This window comes from Bufo bufo, chromosome 6, assembly GCF_905171765.1.
Source record: "Bufo bufo chromosome 6, aBufBuf1.1, whole genome shotgun sequence".
Lineage (NCBI taxonomy): Eukaryota > Metazoa > Chordata > Amphibia > Anura > Bufonidae > Bufo > Bufo bufo.
Window position 1 is genome coordinate 173298559 of NC_053394.1, and position 20446 is coordinate 173319004.

The window sequence follows — 20446 nt, forward strand, 5'->3', positions numbered from 1 at the left end:
TGTCTATAATCTGACGCTAATGCATGTATTTTAGATGTTATTAAGCTGAATAGCGCATCTATATTGCAATGTTAACTTTGCATGGTTTCCAGTTCTTTCCTCTAGGTTTTAACTGTATATTTTAACCATTGTGTGATGGGGAGTCATATTTTGAGTGGGAACTGTATGAATTCGAGTGGTTTTTGTTTCCCACTATTTCCCACTTTCCCACCTGTGTTTTTCCTCCCCTCCCCTTCCCCCCCCCCCCCTCCTGTTCAGCTTGTTACACCTGCTGCACCTGAGCTATTCAGCTCTGCTGTTCTAACAGCTCCAGCTCTGCTAAATCACTAACTCAGCTCTGCTTCATCTGACTCTGCTGCTGCGCCCCTTCCATCCAGTGACAGCTCGCTCCACCTGCCTGTATCCCCAGTGCTTGCCTGCTCGGCCAGCTGCCACTTGACCGGGACCACTCTTGCGGTAGCGACCTGGTGTCTCCCCTGCAGCTAAGACCAGCTTCTGTATCTTGGAGCGGAATAAAGGGTGAAAAGCAGGGGAACACTTAGATTCTGCTCCCAAGTTTGGCCCAAAGTCAAACTGGTAAGTGGCACATCGGGTCCACACCCGTTGGAGCGTTACTAATCTGGAGCTCCAGTTGTTTCCTGTTCAAGGGGTGGGGATACCCTCCTGTCAGTGCCATTGGGGAGGTGCTGGGGAAAAGGGGGGATTAGACTTACAGACACACAGTAGGGCCCTGTAAATTCAGAAGCAGTGTAGAAGCAGTTCTTTTATCAGGCTCAGGATCTCAGGTAGCTCTGACACCCCCCCACTTCCTGTGAACTATCTTCTGTCTCTCTGTTAGGGCTCTTTTACACGAGCGGATGCCATCCGTGGAATCCGCTGCGTGAAAGAATGCCAAGCCCCGTTCCAGACAGCAGAGACACGGAGCATTAACCCCTTAAGGACCGGGTCATTTTTCACCTTAAGGACCAGACAGATTTTTGCAAATCTGACATGTGTCACTTTATGTGGTAATAACTTTAAAACGCATTTACTTATCCAGGCCATTCTGAGACTGTTTTCTCGTTACATATCGTACTTCATGACAGTGGTAAATTTGAATCAAAATATTTCATTTTTATTTATAAAAAAAATACAAAAATTTACCAACAATTTGGAAAAATTCGCAACTTTCCAAATTTTCATTTCTCTGCTTTTAAAACAGATAGTGATACTTCATATAATAGTTATTACTTTACATTCCCCATATGTCTACTTCATGTTTGGATCATTTTGTGAATGCCATTTTATTTTTTGGGGACGTTAGAAGGCTTATAAGTTTAGAAGCAAATCTTGAAATTTTTCAGAACATTTCCAAAACCCACTTTTTAAGGACCAGTTCAGGTCTGAAGTCACTTTGTAAGGTTTACATAATAGAAGCCACCCAAAAATGACCCCATTTTAGAAACTACACCCCTGCAGGTATTCAAAACAGATTTTACAAACGTTGTTAACCCTTTAGGTGTTCCACAAGAATTAATGGAAAATGGAGATGAAATTTCAGAATTTCACTTTTTTGGCAGATTTTCCATTTTAATCATTTTTTTCCCCCTAACAAAGCAAAGGTTAACAGCCAAACAAAACTCAATATTTTTTGCCCTGATTCTGTAGTTTACAGAAACACCCCATATGTGGTCGTAAACTGCTGTATGGCCACACGGCAGGGCGCAGAAGGAAAGGAATGCCACATGTCCCATTCGAAGCCACCCTGATGGACCCCTAGAGTAGAAACTCCAAAAAAGTGACCCCATTTTAGAAACTACACCCCTCAAGGTATTCAAAACAGATTTTTACTAACTTTGTTAACCCTTTAGGTGTTCCGCAAGAATTAATTGAAAATGGATATGAAATTTCAGAACTTTTTTTGGGCAGATTTTCCATTTTAATCATTTTGGAAACTATGGGATAAGCTGGCAGTTTTGTTGGTTCTATTTTAGGGTACAGATAATTTTTGTTTGCTCTATATTACACTTTTTGAAAGGAAAGGTAACAAAAAAATAGCTGTTTTGGCACTGTTTTTATTTTTGTTATTTACAACGTTCATTTGACAGGTTAGATCATGAGCTATTTTTATAGAGCAGGTTGTTACGGACGTGACAATACCAAATATAACTTTTTTTTGTTGTTTGTTTCAGTTTTACATAATAAAGCATTTTTGAAAAAAAATATGATTTTTTAGTGTCTCCATATTCTGAAAGCCATCGTTTTTTTTATTTTTTGGGCGACTGTCTTATGTACGGGCTCATTTTTTTCAGTATCAGATAACGGTTTGATTGGTACTATTTTGGGGTGCTTATGACTGTTTGATCGCTTGCGATTACACTTTTTGTGATGTAAAGTGACAAAATTTTTATTAAATTTTTTTTTTTTTTTACAGTGTTCACCTGAGGGGTTTTCATGTGATATTTTTATAGAGAAGGTTGTTATGGACGCGGCGATACACAGAGTAATACACTACCAGGTTGCCTAGGAGACCCAGACTGTGGGCAGCCTCTGCATGGCATCAGGCTGCCTTGTCACGCATCAGGTCCCCGCCACAGCAGCGCGGGGACTCGATGCGCTCCCTCACCCGACACAAACCCCTTCTATGTCGCGGTCAGCGTGGACCGCGGCATAGAAGGGGTTAATCCGCCGGCATCGGCTTTTACAGCGTTGCCGGCGGATACAGCAGGGGTCCGGCTACCAGGGACTGCCGGGCTCCTGCAGTGATCGCGCGCGCACCGCTTCGGTGCCCACCCGATCAACCCGCCGTGTATGTACGGTGGAATGCATTCTGCCAATGCATCCCCCGCCGTACATGCACGGCTTTTTGCGTTAAGGGGTTAACATGATTGATAATGCTCCGTGCCTCTCTGTGATCTTTTTACTACAAAATCACGGTGACAACTTTATCTCACTGTGAATTTGTAGTAAAAAGATCAGAGAGGCATGGAGCATTATCAATCATGTTAATGCTCCGTGTCTGCTGTCGGGAGCGGGGTTTGGCATTCTTTCACGCAGCGAATTCCACGCACGGCATCCGCTCGTGTGAAAGAGCCCTTACTCAGGATGGATCTTGCCTCACAACAGACAGTGGACTGCAAATTATTTGGAAGTGAGACCTAAGTGATGTAGAAATGTGCTAGTTACACCATTCTCTATTAAATGAAATTAATAGTACAGCGACTCTAAGGAAACAAAAACCATATAACTTTGGTATTGCTGTAGTCATACTCACCTGCAGAAAAAAATGAACATTTTCACCATCCTGTGAATGTCTTAAATACAAACTGGTAGAACAATGGTGGAATAGTATTTTTTCCAGCTTCCTGATACATCATATGGCTATGCAATATAGAAAGTACAACTTGTCCCTCATGTGGTTATGTGAACTGGAAGGCAGAGAGAAAAACAATACTTCTGGGTAGTGGCACAGTTGCTGCTACAGTAGCAGAGCCTCTTCACTTGCGCCACTTTTTAGGACCTAAGAGCAAGATGTCAAGCCCTGTCAATCAAGTGGAAGGGGGAGCCCTCGTTGCTCAAGAACTCTGAGGAACAAATCGATTTGTAAGAATTGATTCATGCATCTCTATTTCCAGGATAGAACTGCAGAGTGACGCCAGGTTCACACTAGCATTAGGAGATCCCGCGGCCTGATCCGGCATAAAGGTTGGCTGGAGAAAAACCGATGCATGCAATGCCAGATACGGTGGGAGAGGAACAGCCTGACGGATTTCTAACGCTTGTGTGAATGTACCCTAATGTGACCACAAAACTGTACAGAGCTCAACTATTTCTGATGATTTTTTCTGACAGACGTATAGCAACATCTTGTTTCTACCAATTGATCGTCCAGTCAAATGTTATAATCTAGCAGTTATCATGTCCCATACTGTAGTTCGTAGAAGTGGAACTTAGGGGTCATTCACATGACCATATCGTACCGGAAAACACGGATATGGCCATGTGCTCTCTGCATTTTGCGGACAAGGATAGGATATATGCCATATTTTCTGTGGGGCTGGGGAGCCATTCTTTTCAGTGGGGCCGAGAAAGATGTGGACTGCACACTATTTGCTGTCCACATCTTTTTTTGGCTCCATTGAAATGAATGGGTCCGCATCCAATCAACAAAAAATGCAGATCGGATGCGGACTGAAAATACAGTTGTGTGAATGTCCCTTTAGGGCATGACAACATGGGAAAATCCATCTTGGAGTCTGGCCCAATTTCCACAGCCAATTTGCTGCAAAATGCAGGTTTCACATGCGAATGTAAATTACATGGATATCACGCTATACACTGCAAGTGGTGACAATAAAAGCGAAAATCCACAGAAAGAATTAACATGCTGCAGATTAAGGGCTCAGGCACACATCAGCCTGGGAACGGCGAGTTCAGTACAAGGGATCCGCGATCAGAACTGACTGATCATAAAACACTATGATACAGTTAGTTTTGGTCAAGGGAGCCGCGGTCGGCCCCAGAGATCTGGCAGACACACGGACTGTGTTCCCGGGGCCAATCATGGTCATCTGCATGAACCCTTAGGGGGAGATTCCACTGCAGATCTGGGCAAAATCTCCACCAGATTGGGTAAATCTTGCTTTAGATTTTGTTGCAGAAACGCTGTAAATTTGCCACAGACTTCACCTTCTGCACTGCATAGTGTTAAATCTGTGGCAGATACCTCTCACCTAAATTGACATGCTGCTGATACTTAAAATCCGCACCGCACGCCGTGGGCAGATTCTGGGGCGGTCACTTTCTACAGCTACTTTGCTGTTACCATAGAACACTGCAGATTAGCTGCACAGAAGTTATTGGCGACCATTCTGCAGCGTTGTGCCACCCTTTAAATCTACATCACTTGAGAATGTGTCAGTGAGATTTGTTAAAATGCTGTCAGAAAATCTGCAGCATTTCCACCCCCTGTGGATATAGCATTAATTGCAGCATTTACTATCATAGTAAATGGAAGGAGTAGAGATTCATCTGTTTTACTTGTGTTGTAGGACTGAGATTGGTTCATCTCCACATATGGCTTCCCATGAATTCCAGTCATAGTTCCTGACGATGGACAAGGACAGGAATCACATGTCTGAGAAAATACTGAATCTCACGCTGGAGATCATCTATTTACTGACTGGAGAGGTGAGAGGTTCTGGAAATCTATATTACTACAGCAGGATCATGCCTGCCCTTGTGAGGGATTCTGGGAATGTTCTAGTCATGTGACTTTTATGTATGTTACTAGAGCCCTGTGTGCCATGTCTAGGACACTGTTATTCTCCCCATTCTCGTCACTCTTGTTACATCAGTCAAACATGATGAGTAAACTACCAGCTCCAGGGTCTGCAGGTCTTGTATGCTGCTGCTTCCAGGAAGACCTTCAGTCACACACAGCTTTTTCTGGCAGTTTTTCATGCAGTTGTTTTGAGCCAAAGCCAGAGGTGGATCCAGCAGGAGGAGAAGTAGAAGTCTTTCCTTTTATATTTCTCACTCCTTTTGCATCTACTGTATTTCTGGCTTCAAAAACTGCATCAAAATCTGCCACGAAAAGCTGTGTGTAAGACCACCCTTAGGGTCCCTACACATGAATTTTCCTCTGGCCTATTTTACCTGCAAAAGATCAGCAGCATAAGCGCACACTGTTTTTCCACCTGTGGTTTTTGCCACATATTTTTCTGTCATTTTATTGCATGCAGTGTCTTACCACTAGTGTTTTCTTTATAATGTTTGCTCCCAAGAGAAAAAGTGAATAAATGGCAGGAGCTACAGCATGCTGCATTTTTTTAAAGGTGCAAAAAAAAAAAAAAAAACACAAATAAAAAAACACTAAAATGCCACCTAAGTAACAAAAACGTCATTAGCAAAAATACACTTGCATATCCTGTGTTACATATTTCCCACAGACCTTCATCTAACATCGGTAGACACTAAAATGGCAAAAGTGCACAAAAACGCCACAAAAAAAGTACTTAGGGATTAATAAAAAAAAAAATCTGAAACCTTGTGTCAAAGAGGCAGGCTTTTAAGTTTAAGGGTGCTGCCACACTACGTTTGTGTTCTATTTTTGTAAAAAATTGCAAAATTCAAAAACGTGTTTTTAATGGCGTTTTGTTGCTTTTGTTTTAAAATATTACAGAAAAAAAAAAATAATGCACTTAATAATATAGATGCAAGCATTATATATGGACCAAGCCCTCACTCTGATGTAATAAAATCTGAGACACTTAGCCAATACATTTTGATCAAAACACATCTGTGCCCGCCTACCAAGCGCCAAGGTGGTCTCAGGTCAGGCGGGTCCCTACGCTAAACTTACCTAAGCTGTTGGGCTTCTATGTTCAGGAGCGCAGATGCCGCACATATGGTGTGCTGCTCCTAGTCACCTCCGTGTGAATCAAGCTGCCGATGGGAGGAGGAGCAAGCACACCTATATATACCACCTAATCAATGCGGTCTATTAGATAGGAAAGGCAAAAGTGCAGAGGAATGCTACTCCCAAGATAAAATAGGTGTGCATTCACACTTGAAGGTGCCACTCCCTCAAGCAAATGACTGAAAAAACTAAGATAAAAACATCCTGCACGGTATGATATAAAATTGTGGTCCCTGGCCATATTATTGGAGAAAATCACAGAAATAAGATAATAATGCACTTAGTAATATAGATGCAAGCATTATATATGGATCAAGCCCTCACGTATTATATATGGACCAAGCCCCTGATGTAATAAAATCTGAGACCCTTAGCCAATATATTTTGATCAAAACACATCTGTGCCCACCTACCAAGCGCCAATGTGGTCTCAGGTCAGGCGCCTTGGCGCTTGGTAGGAGGGCACGGATGTGTTTTGATCAAAATATATTGGCTAAGTGTCTCAGATTTTATTACATCAGAGTGAGGGCTTGGTCCATATATAATGCATGCATCTATATTATTAAGTGCATTATTATCTTTTTTCTGTAATTTTTTTCATGAATGTGGCCAGGGACATCCGCACATTTATCTATCATATCGTGCAGGATGTTTTTCTTTGTTTTTTTCAGTGATTTTTTTGTTTTAACAAATTGCGTTTTAGCACAAGCATTTAAATTTTTTTTTTACAAGCCATGTGTTTATTATCACGTCCTCTAGATCAATATGGATAAAAGCAATGGTTTATAAAAAAAAAAAGTTTAAAACTGCGATAATGCAAGATTGCCACTTTTTTGCTTCTTGAAAAAGCATATGACTACCTATGGGACAAAACACCACAAAATGAAGCAAAAATGCTATACCTAGAGCAGGCATGCTCAACCTGCGGCCCTCCAGCTGTTGCAAAACTACAACTCCCATCATTCCCGGACAGCCTACAGCTATCAGCCTACAGAACGGCATGGTGGGAGTTGTAGTTTTACAACAGCTGGAGGGCCGCAGGTTGAGCATGCCTGACCTAGAGCATGCTGTGGAAAAAACAAAAAAACAACACTATAAATCTGAAAAGTGGGCGGTGTTAATAGTGACCTTAGGACCGTCACATTTATGAATGTGTTATCAGAGGAAAGGCGCAAATATAGGTGATATTGTAAGTATACCCCAGACAAGTGCAAACTCATGAGAATTTGCACTCTGCAACCGAAATGGCAGCTTTTTGTTAAAAAAGTAGCAGGCTTCCGCAGAGGTAGCCTTAAGCCTTAAGTGCTTCCTGCCCTACTTGTAGAAACTCGAGTATTTCCATCAAAATGTCACAAATTTGCACTATGAGTGATTTATTATGCTCTGTACGACACTGGGTGAATTTGGTCTAAAATTTTAGTTTTATCACTAGCGCTAAAAGTTACTTCTGTTGCGAATTGCACCAAAATTGATATAATTTTTCCCCTTGTGTGAATTCACCTTTAAAAGGGTACTCCAGGGAATTCCACCGTTCAGCTGTTCTGTAGTAGCTCCAGTGTTGGAACTATACAGTCGTGGCCAAAAGTTTTGAGAATTACATAAATATTGGAAATTGGAAAAGTTGCTGCTTAAGTTTTTATAATAGCAATTTGCATATACTCCAGAATGTTATGAAGAGTGATCAGATGAATTGCATAGTCCTTCTTTGCCATGAAAATTAACTTAATCCCAAAAAAAACTTTCAACTGCATTTCATTGCTGTCATTAAAGGACCTGCTGAGATCATTTCAGTAATCGTCTTGTTAACTCAGGTGAGAATGTTGACGAGCACAAGGCTGGAGATCATTATGTCAGGCTGATTGGGTTAAAATGGCAGACTTGACATGTTAAAAGGAGGGTGATGCTTGAAATCATTGTTCTTCCATTGTTAACCATGGTGACCTGCAAAGAAACGCGTGCAGCCATCATTGCTTTGCATAAAAATGGCTTCACAGGCAAGGATATTGTGGCTACTAAGATTGCACCTCAATCAACAATTTATAGGATCATCAAGAACTTCAAGGAAAGAGGTTCAATTCTTGTTAAGAAGGTTTCAGGGCGTCCAAGAAAGTCCAGCAAGCGCCAGGATCGTCTCCTAAAGAGGATTCAGCTGCAGGATCAGATTGCCACTAGTGCAGAGCTTGCTCAGGAATGGCAGCAGGCAGGTGTGAGCACATCTGCACGCACAGTGAGGCGAAGACTTTTGGAAGATGGCCTGGTGTCAAGAAGGGCAGCAAAGAAGCCACTTCTCTCCAAAAAAAACATCAGGGACAGATTGATCTTCTGCAGAAAGTATGGTGAATGGACTGCTGAGGACTGGGGCAAAGTCATATTCTTCGATGAAGCCTCTTTCCGATTGTTTGGGCAATCTGGAAAAAGGCTTGTCCGGAGAAGAAAAGGTGAGTGCTACCATCAGTCCTGTGTCATGCCAACAGTAAAGCATCCTGAGACCATTCATGTGTGGGGTTGCTTCTCATCCAAGGGAGTGGGCTCACTCACAATTTTGCCCAAAAACACAGCCATGAATAAAGAATGGTACCAAAACACCCTCCAACAGAAACTTCTTCCAACAATCCAACAACAGTTTGGTGAAGAACAATGCATTTTCCAGGACGATGGAGCACCGTGCCATAAGGCAAAAGTGATAACTAAGTGGCTCGGGGACCAAAACGTTGACATTTTGGGTCCATGGCCTGGAAACTCCCCAGATCTTAATCCCATTGAGAACTTGTGGTCAATCCTCAAGAGGCGGGTGGACAAACAAAAACCCACTAATTCTGACAAACTCCAAGAAGTGATTATGAAAAAATGGGTTGCTATCAGTCAGGAATTGGCCCAGAAGTTGATTGAGAGCATGCCCAGTTGAATTGCAGAGGTCCTGAAAAAGAAGGGCCAACACTGCAAATACTGACTCTTTGCATAAATGTCATGTAATTGTCGATCAAAGCCTTTGAAACGTATGAAGTGCGTGTAATTATATTTCACTACATCACAGAAACAACTGAAACAAAGATCTAAAAGCAGTTTAGCAGCAAACTTTGTGAAAACTAATATTTGTGTCATTCTCAAAACTTTTGGCCACGACTGTACAGTCGGGCATTGTGCGGTGGATAGAGCTGATAACTGCAGTGCCGCTCCCCATTCAGTTCAGTGGGAGCAGAGCTGCAGTAACCAGCTGCTAGAGAACCACTGATCGGCGGTGATGTGTGGTGTCGGACCCTGCCATCAATAGTAACATCCTGTAATACTCTTCAGTGCTGTATAGGATGCCTCTTCATACCACCAGGGGCAGTTTAAGAGGTAGAAGGTAATGCCAGTTGTATGGATGATTTAAAAAATATATAAAATTCAAAGAGACAGTGATGTTAATAATTTGTTATGTATTTTGTTATTTAATATGCACAATTTCAACAAATAAAAAAACTGCTTCTAGGGGGTCCCTTAGCAGCCCTTCTCGACCTGCCTCTGCCAAGTCCCTGACTATCCTGTTTGATATGCTGCCAGTAATGATCGCTGCAGCCCCATTTACCTCTATCTTTCCAGCACATCCCTCTGCAGCGATCAAGTGCTACATAGTACACTTACTGTCAGTTATGTTCCCAGTCCACTTGCAAGGTAGAAGTGAAGGGGTCTGCCGCAATCAGCACTGACCGTAAGTTTACCTTGTCACTGTATGTCACACTGTAGGGTTGTATTACACTGGCAGATGAGCCTTGCGATTGCTGGAAAAGAAGCGTTCCTTCCCAACAATCGCCTGCTTGTCAGTGGAAGAGACCGCTGCTATCACATGCAGTGATCCCCTTATAATGCCATTACTTGTCCTCATACAGATTCATTATTTGCTGGCAGCAGAGCGTGATTAGACGGCATGATCTGCTGCCAGCAAACAATGATTTTTGTGCCTGCATAAAAGATGCAATTACCTGATAAACTAATGTGTGCTTGTTCATCAAGTAATCAGCGGCACCTTTACACCAGCAGATCATCGCTAAAGAGTGTTCCTACTGCCACTTGTTAGGCTGCATTCACACATACATGCATTATCACGGACCACGGTCCGTGAAAACCTGTCCTGCGAGTGCACGGCATCATTGGTTGCTATGACACTGTGCGCTTCCTGCCGCTGTACAGTAATACACTATTACATCTATCCACGTATGTGTGAATGCGTCCTTAGGGATGATCTGGCCGTACTGTCAGCATGGATTATGTATCCGATCTATCTTCTCAGAGCTTTCTAACTAACCAGAGACGACGCTGTGAAGACAGAGAGGAGCGGGCCAGTAAACCCCTTAGTGAAACATACATGTAGGGAGGCAGAGGCAGGCTTCTCAGCCTCATCTTACAGTTGGCTATCTTCAGTATTCAGAACGCTGAAGATGGATTCTCCTTAGCAACACTCAGTTAAAGGCTTACTAAGGAAACCTTTAGAGGCAAAATTACACATTGGTCAGAACCAATTGGTGTTAGTGCTATAGGCTTCATGTTACTAGACTTATAGACCTGTTTGATCTTCTGTATTATTTGTTGGTACCCCCCAGGATTATGCACCTGTAAGCAGGTCTACTCTGCATGTCTCAAGAAGCAGCGTTCCTCATAAGTCTGAAAGATCATGCAGGACCCAGAGTGTCCTAATGGATCAGGACAAAAAGAATGATCAGAAGATCCTGGATCTCACCAACAAGATAATACAGCTGCTGACCGGGGAGGTGAGCGATGATCAGACATTATTCAGTAATAATAAGGGAGGTGTCTGGATGATGACTGGTTTTATTTGCTGTGGCAGGTTCCTGTACGATATGAGGACATCATGGTCAGTTTCACCATGGAGGAGTGGGAATATGTAGAAGGACATAAGGATCTCTATAAGTATGTCTTGATGGAAGATCAGGACCTTGACAGTAGTAAAGGTTAGTGAACTCCAATGACTGATAACGGTAATGGGTCTTTTGGCTTTTTTTAATTTTTCAAAACGAGTGGTATATGTATACAGGGACAGCAGGCAGGGAGTAAGCATTCCAATATAGATATAAAACATTAATAACACCAGCAAGCCTTGGTCAGTAACCCCCCCCTCCTTAACAGGGCAAAGGGGGAAGAAGAAAAAAAAACTGCATTTAGAAAAATACCAATGTCGATCTTGATGCATTTTTTTTTGCGTCAAAGCCAGAAGTGGATCCATCAAGAAGTCCTTCCTTTATAGTTTCCATTCCTGTTGAATCCTCTTCTGACTTTGGTTCAGTAATGAAATGTATAATAGTTCACAGGATGGCTGGAGAGCGCCTTTTGCCATCATGTATAGTGTGGAGACACACAAGACCAACACCAGGTGTGGGGCGCATTAGCTACCATGGCCGTTCCCGTCTGGTATTGATGTAGGGAACATTGACCAGCCTTCAGTATGTCCTGGAATCAGTCTTCCTGACTTTCTTAACTCAGTTAGGAGATGTAGTGTTCCAACAAGATAAAGCTTGTCCATACACTGCCTGAGCTACACACCATACTCTTTAGGGTATCTAGCAGCTATCCTGGCCAGCTTGATCACCAGATCTCTCCCCACTGAGAATGTCTGGGATTGAATGGGATGAGTGATCTCCCATGCACAGCAGCTAACAACCACCTTGGCTGAACTACCTGTCTAAGTTGAAAGAGCTTGGAATGACATTCCACAGGGGGATCTCCAGTATCTGTATGAGGCCTCATGCACACGACCGTTGTTCGGGTCCGCATCCGAGCCGCAGTTTTTGCGGCTCGGGTGCAGACCCATTCACTTCAGTGGGGCCGCAAAAGATGCGGACAGCACTCCGTGTGCTGTCAGCATCCGTTGCTCCGTTCCGTGGCCCCGTAAAAAAAAATATAACATATCCTATTCTTGTCCGTTTTGCGGACATAAATAGTCATTTCTACAACGACGCCTGTTCCGTTCCACAAATTGCGGACCGCAAAAAATGGCACGGTCGTGTGCATGAGGCCTGACTGTTACCATACCAAAGTGTCAGCCTGTATCATAGCAAGGTGAGATGCCACCCAGAATTAATCTGACCCTGTCTAAACATATATCATGCTGCAGAACCCAAATCAAAGGGTGCTCCATCTTGGTTGTGTGATCATTAAGCAAGCACCACTAGCAGTTTATGCATTATCAATTTCAGCCGTCATAAGCTGTCAGTATGATTTTATTACAGAAAGATCAGGCAGAGGAACACAGCATTGTCAATCATGATAAGTCTACTTCCTAAGTCTAGACCACATGATCCCTATCTCACAAGGAGCGTGATGCCTGCAAGGGACACACTTGTGTGAAAGATCCCTTATACTCACTTAAATTACTTTCTTGTAGATTTAAAAATGGAAGAAGCTGAAGTGGAAGATGACCATGGTTTGCCTGCACCACCCTGCTTAAATGAAGATGCAAGAGACATACAAGCCAAAGCAGGCAGTAAAGCTTCTAAGTGTAGAAAACCCTGGAGAAGACGGGCCAAGTTCTTTAGCAAACGTAAGGACAAATTTGCTCCCCTTAAGAACATGCCTACAGATGACAGGCCACCAGAGAACATACCTAATAGTGAATCTTGTATGAATGAAGATGGGAACTCTAGTGGTGATGTTCTGTATTCAGCTACAAATGCCCACAATCCTTCAAGTGAGATAAAACCTCTCAGTGATGGGAGTTATACGCTCAATGATCATACACAGGACACAAATACAGCTATCCAGACTAAGCAACAGTTATCAGGTACTGGAGGGAATTCCACAGGCGAGGATGTAGATACCAAACCTAGTCATCCAGAGTTCTCGTCCTGTATTAGAGGATCCCCTATAGATACATTTATAGCCACATCTCATACACAGGCACAGTATTTGTGTACTCCTATTAAGGAGGAAGCTGTACCCCCAGAAGCTGATAATTATGGACCTACACAATATCCATCTATACATGGCCAGGAAGAGTCAAATGGCACAGGGACTAATATTTATGAAGTGAGCCCTACACAATACACGCTAGCTCATATTAAGAGAGAATCTGTCCTTTGTGAAGAAGAAGCCGATCTACATTCTTCGATTTACATACTACCCGATCACACGCAGACACCTAGTCAAGTTAAGGTGGAACCCGTCTCTCAGGAAGAGGGCTATGAAATATACATCCCCACAGACTCTACTCAGAGACTTCATACATCAGCATCTAGGCAGACAATGAACAGAAACAAAGGTGCATCAAAAACATACAAAAGATTTTCTGTAACAAAATATAGGGATTGGAATAAAACTTCTGAAAGTGCGCCATATACAAACCGCCAGGTTGTAGAGGGGATGTACGTCTGCTCTACATGCGAGAAAACCTTCACGTCACACTTTGGCCTTGTCAAACACCAGGCAATGCACAATGGAAACAAGGTGTCTTGTCCACAGTGTGGCAAATTATTTCTCTACAAGTCAAGCCTGGTCATACATCAGAGGATCCATACCGGGGAAAAACTTTTCACTTGCCCTGTATGTAACAAATGCTTCACCAACCACTCCAATCTGGTCGTACATCAAAGAATTCACACGGGAGAAAAACCATTTGTTTGCTTGGAATGTGGTAAACGTTTTGGACACAAAGGCCACCTGAACCGCCACCTCAAAACTCACGAGGCAGAGAAACCAGCCACCAGCATTGAGAACTATGTCAACAACAGCTTGCGAGACCATTGGAATTCCCGTAAAATAAATGGCTGGTCACACAACATTTATGACACTGGCATATATTCTACGTACAACAAACGTGTTTAGTAGATGGCGTATTTCACATGCTAATATATTTCTTTGTATTTGCTTGGTCTTTGCCCCTTTTATTTCCAGATTAAAAGGAAATATATAAAAAAGAACCCCCATGTCATCTTTCTTACATTCAAAGAATACTTTCAGGGATTTGACTTCTCAGGGTCTGGCTCTCAGGGAAAACAATAAAATGACTACATTTTTATAGCTTAGGATACGTTGCATCTCGGCATGCCTGATCTAGCACAAATGCCAGCTGTCGGACAGACAAAATCGTTGCATTTTTTGTCTGGCCGAAACCCGACATTTATAAAAAGAAACACAATGCAAAAGCCCTCTGCAAACACAAATAAAATACTTGCTACAGAAAATATACTAGTGCTAATGCTATGCTCGTTATATAAATTTGCCGGATTCTACAGTCCACCGCCTGTATCATTTGTGCCTGTCCACCACGACAAGGTGATCTCTTTTGGATAGGAGCCTACACTAAATGCTACCTCTTTGGTGCCATTTATGCTGGAAAGCGGCCGGACTCTAGTATAGTCAATGTGGATCAGGCGGTGGACTGTAGAATCCGGCAATGACAAATCTGGCAGCCTGCTCTCTGCCATCACAGCCTGCCAGATGTGCTGCCATATATATACACTTCTATTTTCATGCAAGCTGCCACCTGCGTTGATAAGTTTGGAAAGGAGAAGCCACTGCCACTATTCAACCACACTTCCACAGCATTCCCTGCTTTTCAAGCCAATAATTATAATAAATGTTCTTCCTTGAAGGCTATAGACACCTTTGTGCACTAAAAATCAATAACCTCATATCTTACCGTAATGCAGCACATAATACAATTGCACTTGTTTGTATACTGGTATCGGCTTTGCTTCACATGCCCTCAGAAATGCTCTGATATGATTTTTGCTCACTACTGTCATCTCCTGTGAGAATCTGTGGGCGTTCCTGTGGATTTCACATGCACCAGCACCAGCTCTGCTGCCCTGCCCCCACAGCTAGCAGCCACTTACATATAGGCTGCTGGAACTTGTAAGATTTCATTCCAATCCACAACATGGCGAGTTACAGTATGCTACAACCTGTAATCAGCAGATTTATTTCTCACTTTCTTTTCTGTAGAAAGTCCATTATTTGTAGACACAATAGATATTTCTGCTGATAACGTTAGTGCAGCTATCTACAGTCAGAACCATGGTATTATAAGCAGGATATAGATCTCATTACTGATGCTCTCACTACCTGCACTCTCTTCTGAATACAGTATTTGTGTGCAGTCTGCACAGTGAGCGTTCACTTTTCCCACATAGATTAGCACAATGTGACTACACACAATCATCTGTACACATAGAAGTACACAGGGGAAGGGGGGGATATTTATCAAAATTGGTGTCAATTAGAACTGGCTTAGTTGCCAATAGCAACTAATAAAATTCCTCCTTTCATTTTCAAATGAAGCTGTGAAAAATGAAAGGTGGAATCTGGTTGCTATGGGCAACTAAGCCAGTTCTACGTTACACCAGTTTGATAAATGACATATATATATATATATATATATATATATATATATATATATATATAAAAAAAAAAAGTGCGCTCTCAAACACTTTATTCACCCCTGTGGTCGCAATGTTTTCAGCTCATTCACAGACTCTTTTTTTTCAACCTATGAGCTAAAACGTTACGACTAGTGTTGAGTGAACTTGTGTTTCAAGTTCGGCGTACAAGGTTCAGGTTATCTAAGAATTCCGTTATGGATTCCGCTAGCACGGACCATAAAGGGTCCATTCACACGTCCGCAACTGTCTTCCAGTCTGCAAATTGCGTTCCACATTTTGCGCACCGCACATGGCCGGCACTATGATATAAATGCCTATTCTTGTCCGTGGCTGCGGACAAGAATAGGATATGCTTTTTTTGTGCGGATGCGGACAGCACATGGTGGTGCTGTCCACATCTTTTGCGGCCCCATTGAAAACGAATGGGTCCGCACCCCTTCCGCAAAATTGCGGAACAGATGCGGACCCATTACGCGGACGTGTGAATGGACCCTTAGTTATGGTCTGTGGTAGCAGAATCCATAACGGAATTCTTACATAACCTGAACCTTGTACGCCAAACTTGAAACACAAGTTCGCTCATATCTAGATGCGACCAACTGCAGTATGAAGCAGAGCAAAGGTCGCACTACAGCTAACAGCAAAGGTCGCACTACATTTTTTCCAGAAGAGTAAAAATACTCCTCTTAACAATTTTGAGGAGTATTTTTAGCCGAGAAGGAGTACAAATTTTGCGGCCATACACGGCGCCCTATTGACGCTGCCATACACTGCGTCCACCTGACGCTGCCATACACTGCGTCCAGCTGACACTACTATATACATATTACATACACCGCTCTACCACATGCCCATTACACAGATAGTTTACTATATACACATTGCACACACAGCTCTGCTACATGTCCATTACACAGATAGAACTACTGTGTGCACATTACACACAGAAAATTATACAATAGACTGGTTACACTGACATAGCCCTGCTTTATATACACCTTCCATACATAAAGTACCTCTGCATTCTCCACCAGCACAGTCCTACACGGATAGGGTAGCCACTGGCTTCACCCCAGAAAGCCGGACCTCATCGGCCACGCCCCAAAACCAATAAACCCACCTCTGTGAAGCCACACCCTGGCTCCATTAAGCCACGCCTCCCATTTCCAGCCAATAAATAACGGGGAGGAGAGGGAACTTTTTGAATGGAATTTGAGCTGGGGGCAGCCGGGGTGCTTCTCTCCCCCTCAGTTAGCCACAGGGAGCCATGTCTGTGGCTCTAGTGACTGACTGGGGGTGAGAGAAGCCTCAGTCAGTTGCTGCAGCTCACGATCAGACAGCGCAGTGCTGTTGTCTGAGCGTGAGCTAATGAAAGGGTGGACATCCCTGTATCTGTCCAGGCCCGGACGTCTGGCCACCCTATACACGGAGTCTTTGTTCCCCTAACTCCTCCCGCACACATGGCTGATCACATGACTGTGACATCACCACAGGTCCTGTAACCACAATGTAGTCTGGAGCTGCTCCTGGTGAGCGAGATGTTTGTGAGGGGCGGGGCTTTATGTGTGCCAGACCTGGCAGCTTCTGATACAGCATTCCTGACTGGGGCGGGGAGGAGGAGAAGGGAGAGGGAGACGTGGTCCTGTGTGGAACAAGGAGTGGTTACAGAGAATCCGTCAGATGAGAGCAGCCTGGTGTGCATAGGAAGCACAGCAGGCTGTAGAACAAAAATGAAAAAAGATAGATAAATAGAACCAATTGGAGAAATTATTTTCTCCACAAAATAAATTAGTGTAAATATTTTTTTTTTTTTACAAAGGTGTCCATATCCTTTAACATGTTACTAGTCCATGATATCAAATCATGTTTTTACCTCTTCAGGCATCTTCTCTGTTTTAGGCCCCATGCAAAATGATATTTTTGGTCCGCACCTGTTCCACATTTATTTCACGTGTAGGTCTTTCATGAACAATGTGATTCATACCAGTTTTTCCAAAATCCACAGTTTTTACCATTGCGTCTTACAGCGACACACAGAGATCAGTTATACACTGAGCAAAGATATAAACGCAACACTTTCGGTTTTGCTCCAATTTTGCATGAGCTGAAGTCAAACATCTGAAACATTTTCTACATACACAAAAGACCCATTACTCTCAAATATTGTTCACAAATCTGTCTAAATCTGTGTTAGTGAGCACTTCTCCTTTGCCGAGATAATCCATCACACCTCACAGGTGTGGCATATCAAGGTGCTGATTAGACAGCATCACTATTGCACAGGTGTGCCTTAGGCTACTTTCACACTAGCGTTCGGAGCGGATCCGTCTGATGTTTCATCAGACGGATCCGCTCCTATAATGCAAACGCTTGCATCCGTTCAGAACGGATCCGTTTGCATAACAGTTTATTTCAGATCTGATTTTTCACTTCGGAAAACTCAGATCCGACAGTATATTCTAAACACAGAAGCGTTCCCATGGTGATGGGGACGCTTCAAGTTAGAATATACTGAGAACTGTGTACATGACTGCCCCCTGCTGCCTGGCAGGTGCTTCCAGGCAGCAGGGGGCAGACCCCCCCCCCCCCCCCCCCTCCTGTATTTAACTTATTGGTGGCCAGTGCGGCCCCCCCTCCCTCCCCAGTATTAATTGTAAGCAGTGCGGCCCCCCTCCCTCTATATTCATCGGTGGCCAGTGCGGATATTAAATATGAGCAGTGCGGTCTCCCCCTCCCTCCCTCCCTCCCCAGTATTAAATATGAGCAGTGCGGTCTCCCCCTCCCTCCCTCCCCAGTATTAAATATGAGCAGTGCGGTCTCCCCCTCTCTCCCTCCCCAGTATTAAATATGAGCAGTGTGGTCTCCCCCTCCCTCCCTCCCCAGTATTAAATATGAGCAGTGCGGCCTCCCCCTCCCTCTATTCATTGGTGGCCAGTGCGGATTCAAAGTATTGTGATCAGTGCGGCCTCTCCTCTCGACCCCCCCCCCCCCATCATTGGTGGCAGCGGAGAGTACCGATCGGAGTCCCAGTTTAAATCGCTAGGGCTCCGATCGGTTACCATGGCAGCCAAGACGCTATTGCAGTCTTGGCTGCCATGGTTACTTAGCAACAAATAGCAGCATTATACTTACCTGAAGAGCTGCGATCTATGTGACCGGCCGGGAGCTCCTCCTACTGGTAAAGTGACAGGTCTGTGCGGCGCATTGCCTATAGACCTGTCACTTACCAGTAGGAGGAGCTCCCGGCCGGTCACATAGATCGCAGCTCTTCAGGTAAGTATAATGCTGCTATTTGTTGCTAAGTAACCATGGCAGCCAAGACTGCAATAGCGTCTTGGCTGCCATGGTAACCGATCGGAGCCCCAGCGATTTAAACTGGGACTCCGATCGGTACTCTCCGCTGCCACCAATGATGGGGGGGGGGGTCGAGAGGAGAGGCCGCACTGATCACAATACTTTGAATCCGCACTGGCCACCAATGAATAGAGGGAGGGGGAGACCACACTGCTCATATTTAATACTGGGGAGGGAGGGAGGGGGAGACCACACTGCTCATATTTAATACTGGGGAAGGAGGGAGGGGGAGACCGCACTGCTCATATTTAATACTGGGGAGGGAGGGAGGGGGAGACCGCACTGCTCATATTTAATATCCGCACTGGCCACCGATGAATATAGAGGGAGGGGGGCCGCACTGCTTACAATTAATACTGGGGAGGGAGGGGGGGCCCCACTGGCCACCAATAAGTTAAATACAGGAGGGGGGGGGGGTCTGCCCCCTGCTGCCTGGCAGCACCTGCCAGGCAGCAGGGGGCAGTCATGTACACAGTTCTCATTATATTCTAACTTGAAGCGTCCCCATCACCATGGGAACGCCTCTGTGTTAGAATATACTGTCGGATTTGAGTTTCACGATGTAACTCAAATCCGATGGTATATTCTAACATAGAGGCGTTCCCATGGTGATGGGGACGCTTCAAGTTAAAATATACCATCGGATTGGAGAAAACTCCGATCTGATGGTATAATCCTGACTTTACATTGAAAGTCAATGGGGGACGGATCCGTTTGAAATTGCACCATATTGTGTCAATGTCAAACGGATCCGTCCCCATTGACTTGCATTGTAAGTCTGGACGGATCCGTTTGGCTCCGCACGGCCAGGCGGACACGAAAACGCTGCAAGCTGCGTTCGGGTGTCCGCCTGCTGAGCGGAGCGGAGGCCAAACGGTGCCAAACTGATGCATTCTGAGCGGATCCGCATCCACTCAGAATGCATTGGGGCAGTACGGATCCGTTCGGGGCCGCTTGTGAGAGCCTTCAAACGGAACTCACAAGCGGAGCCCCGAACGCTAGTGTGAAAGTAGCCTTAGACTGCCCACAATAAAAGGACACTCTGAAATGTGCACAGTTTTGCCTTACTGGGGAAGGGGGGGGGTCAGAAAACCAGTCAGTATCTGGTGTGGCCACCATTTGCCTCACACAGCAACAAATCTCCGTCACATAGATTTGATCATAAAAGAAAAGGCTAGGAGGTTACCCGTCATACTATGCCACTAGCTGTGACATTTTGTGGGAAATTTCAAAATGTTGCACATAATAAATGCCCTTAAAAGTGAACTAATGACCGAAACAGACCTACATTTCACACCACTTTCCAAAGTGGTGGGGG

The 20446-nt window shown here is 44.1% G+C and overlaps 2 protein-coding genes across 4 annotated transcripts in view; both read left to right on the forward strand.

Moving 5' to 3' along the window:
- LOC121006073 (oocyte zinc finger protein XlCOF7.1-like) overlaps positions 1-14310 on the forward strand; it is a 53629-nt gene extending 39319 nt beyond the window's left edge. For all 3 annotated transcript variants that reach the window (XM_040438967.1, XM_040438968.1, XM_040438969.1), the window contains 4 exons: positions 5031-5169; positions 10981-11148; positions 11226-11349; positions 12780-14310. In XM_040438967.1, the coding sequence (XP_040294901.1) occupies positions 5092-5169; positions 10981-11148; positions 11226-11349; positions 12780-14215 (1806 nt within the window). In that variant the 5' untranslated portion in view covers positions 5031-5091 and the 3' untranslated portion in view covers positions 14216-14310. The remainder of the gene's footprint in view (positions 1-5030; positions 5170-10980; positions 11149-11225; positions 11350-12779) is intronic.
- The window catches only part of LOC121006072 (zinc finger protein 287-like), a 519245-nt gene that overhangs the window by 263225 nt on the left and 235574 nt on the right, over positions 1-20446 (forward strand). The gene's annotated exons all lie outside the window — the stretch shown is intronic.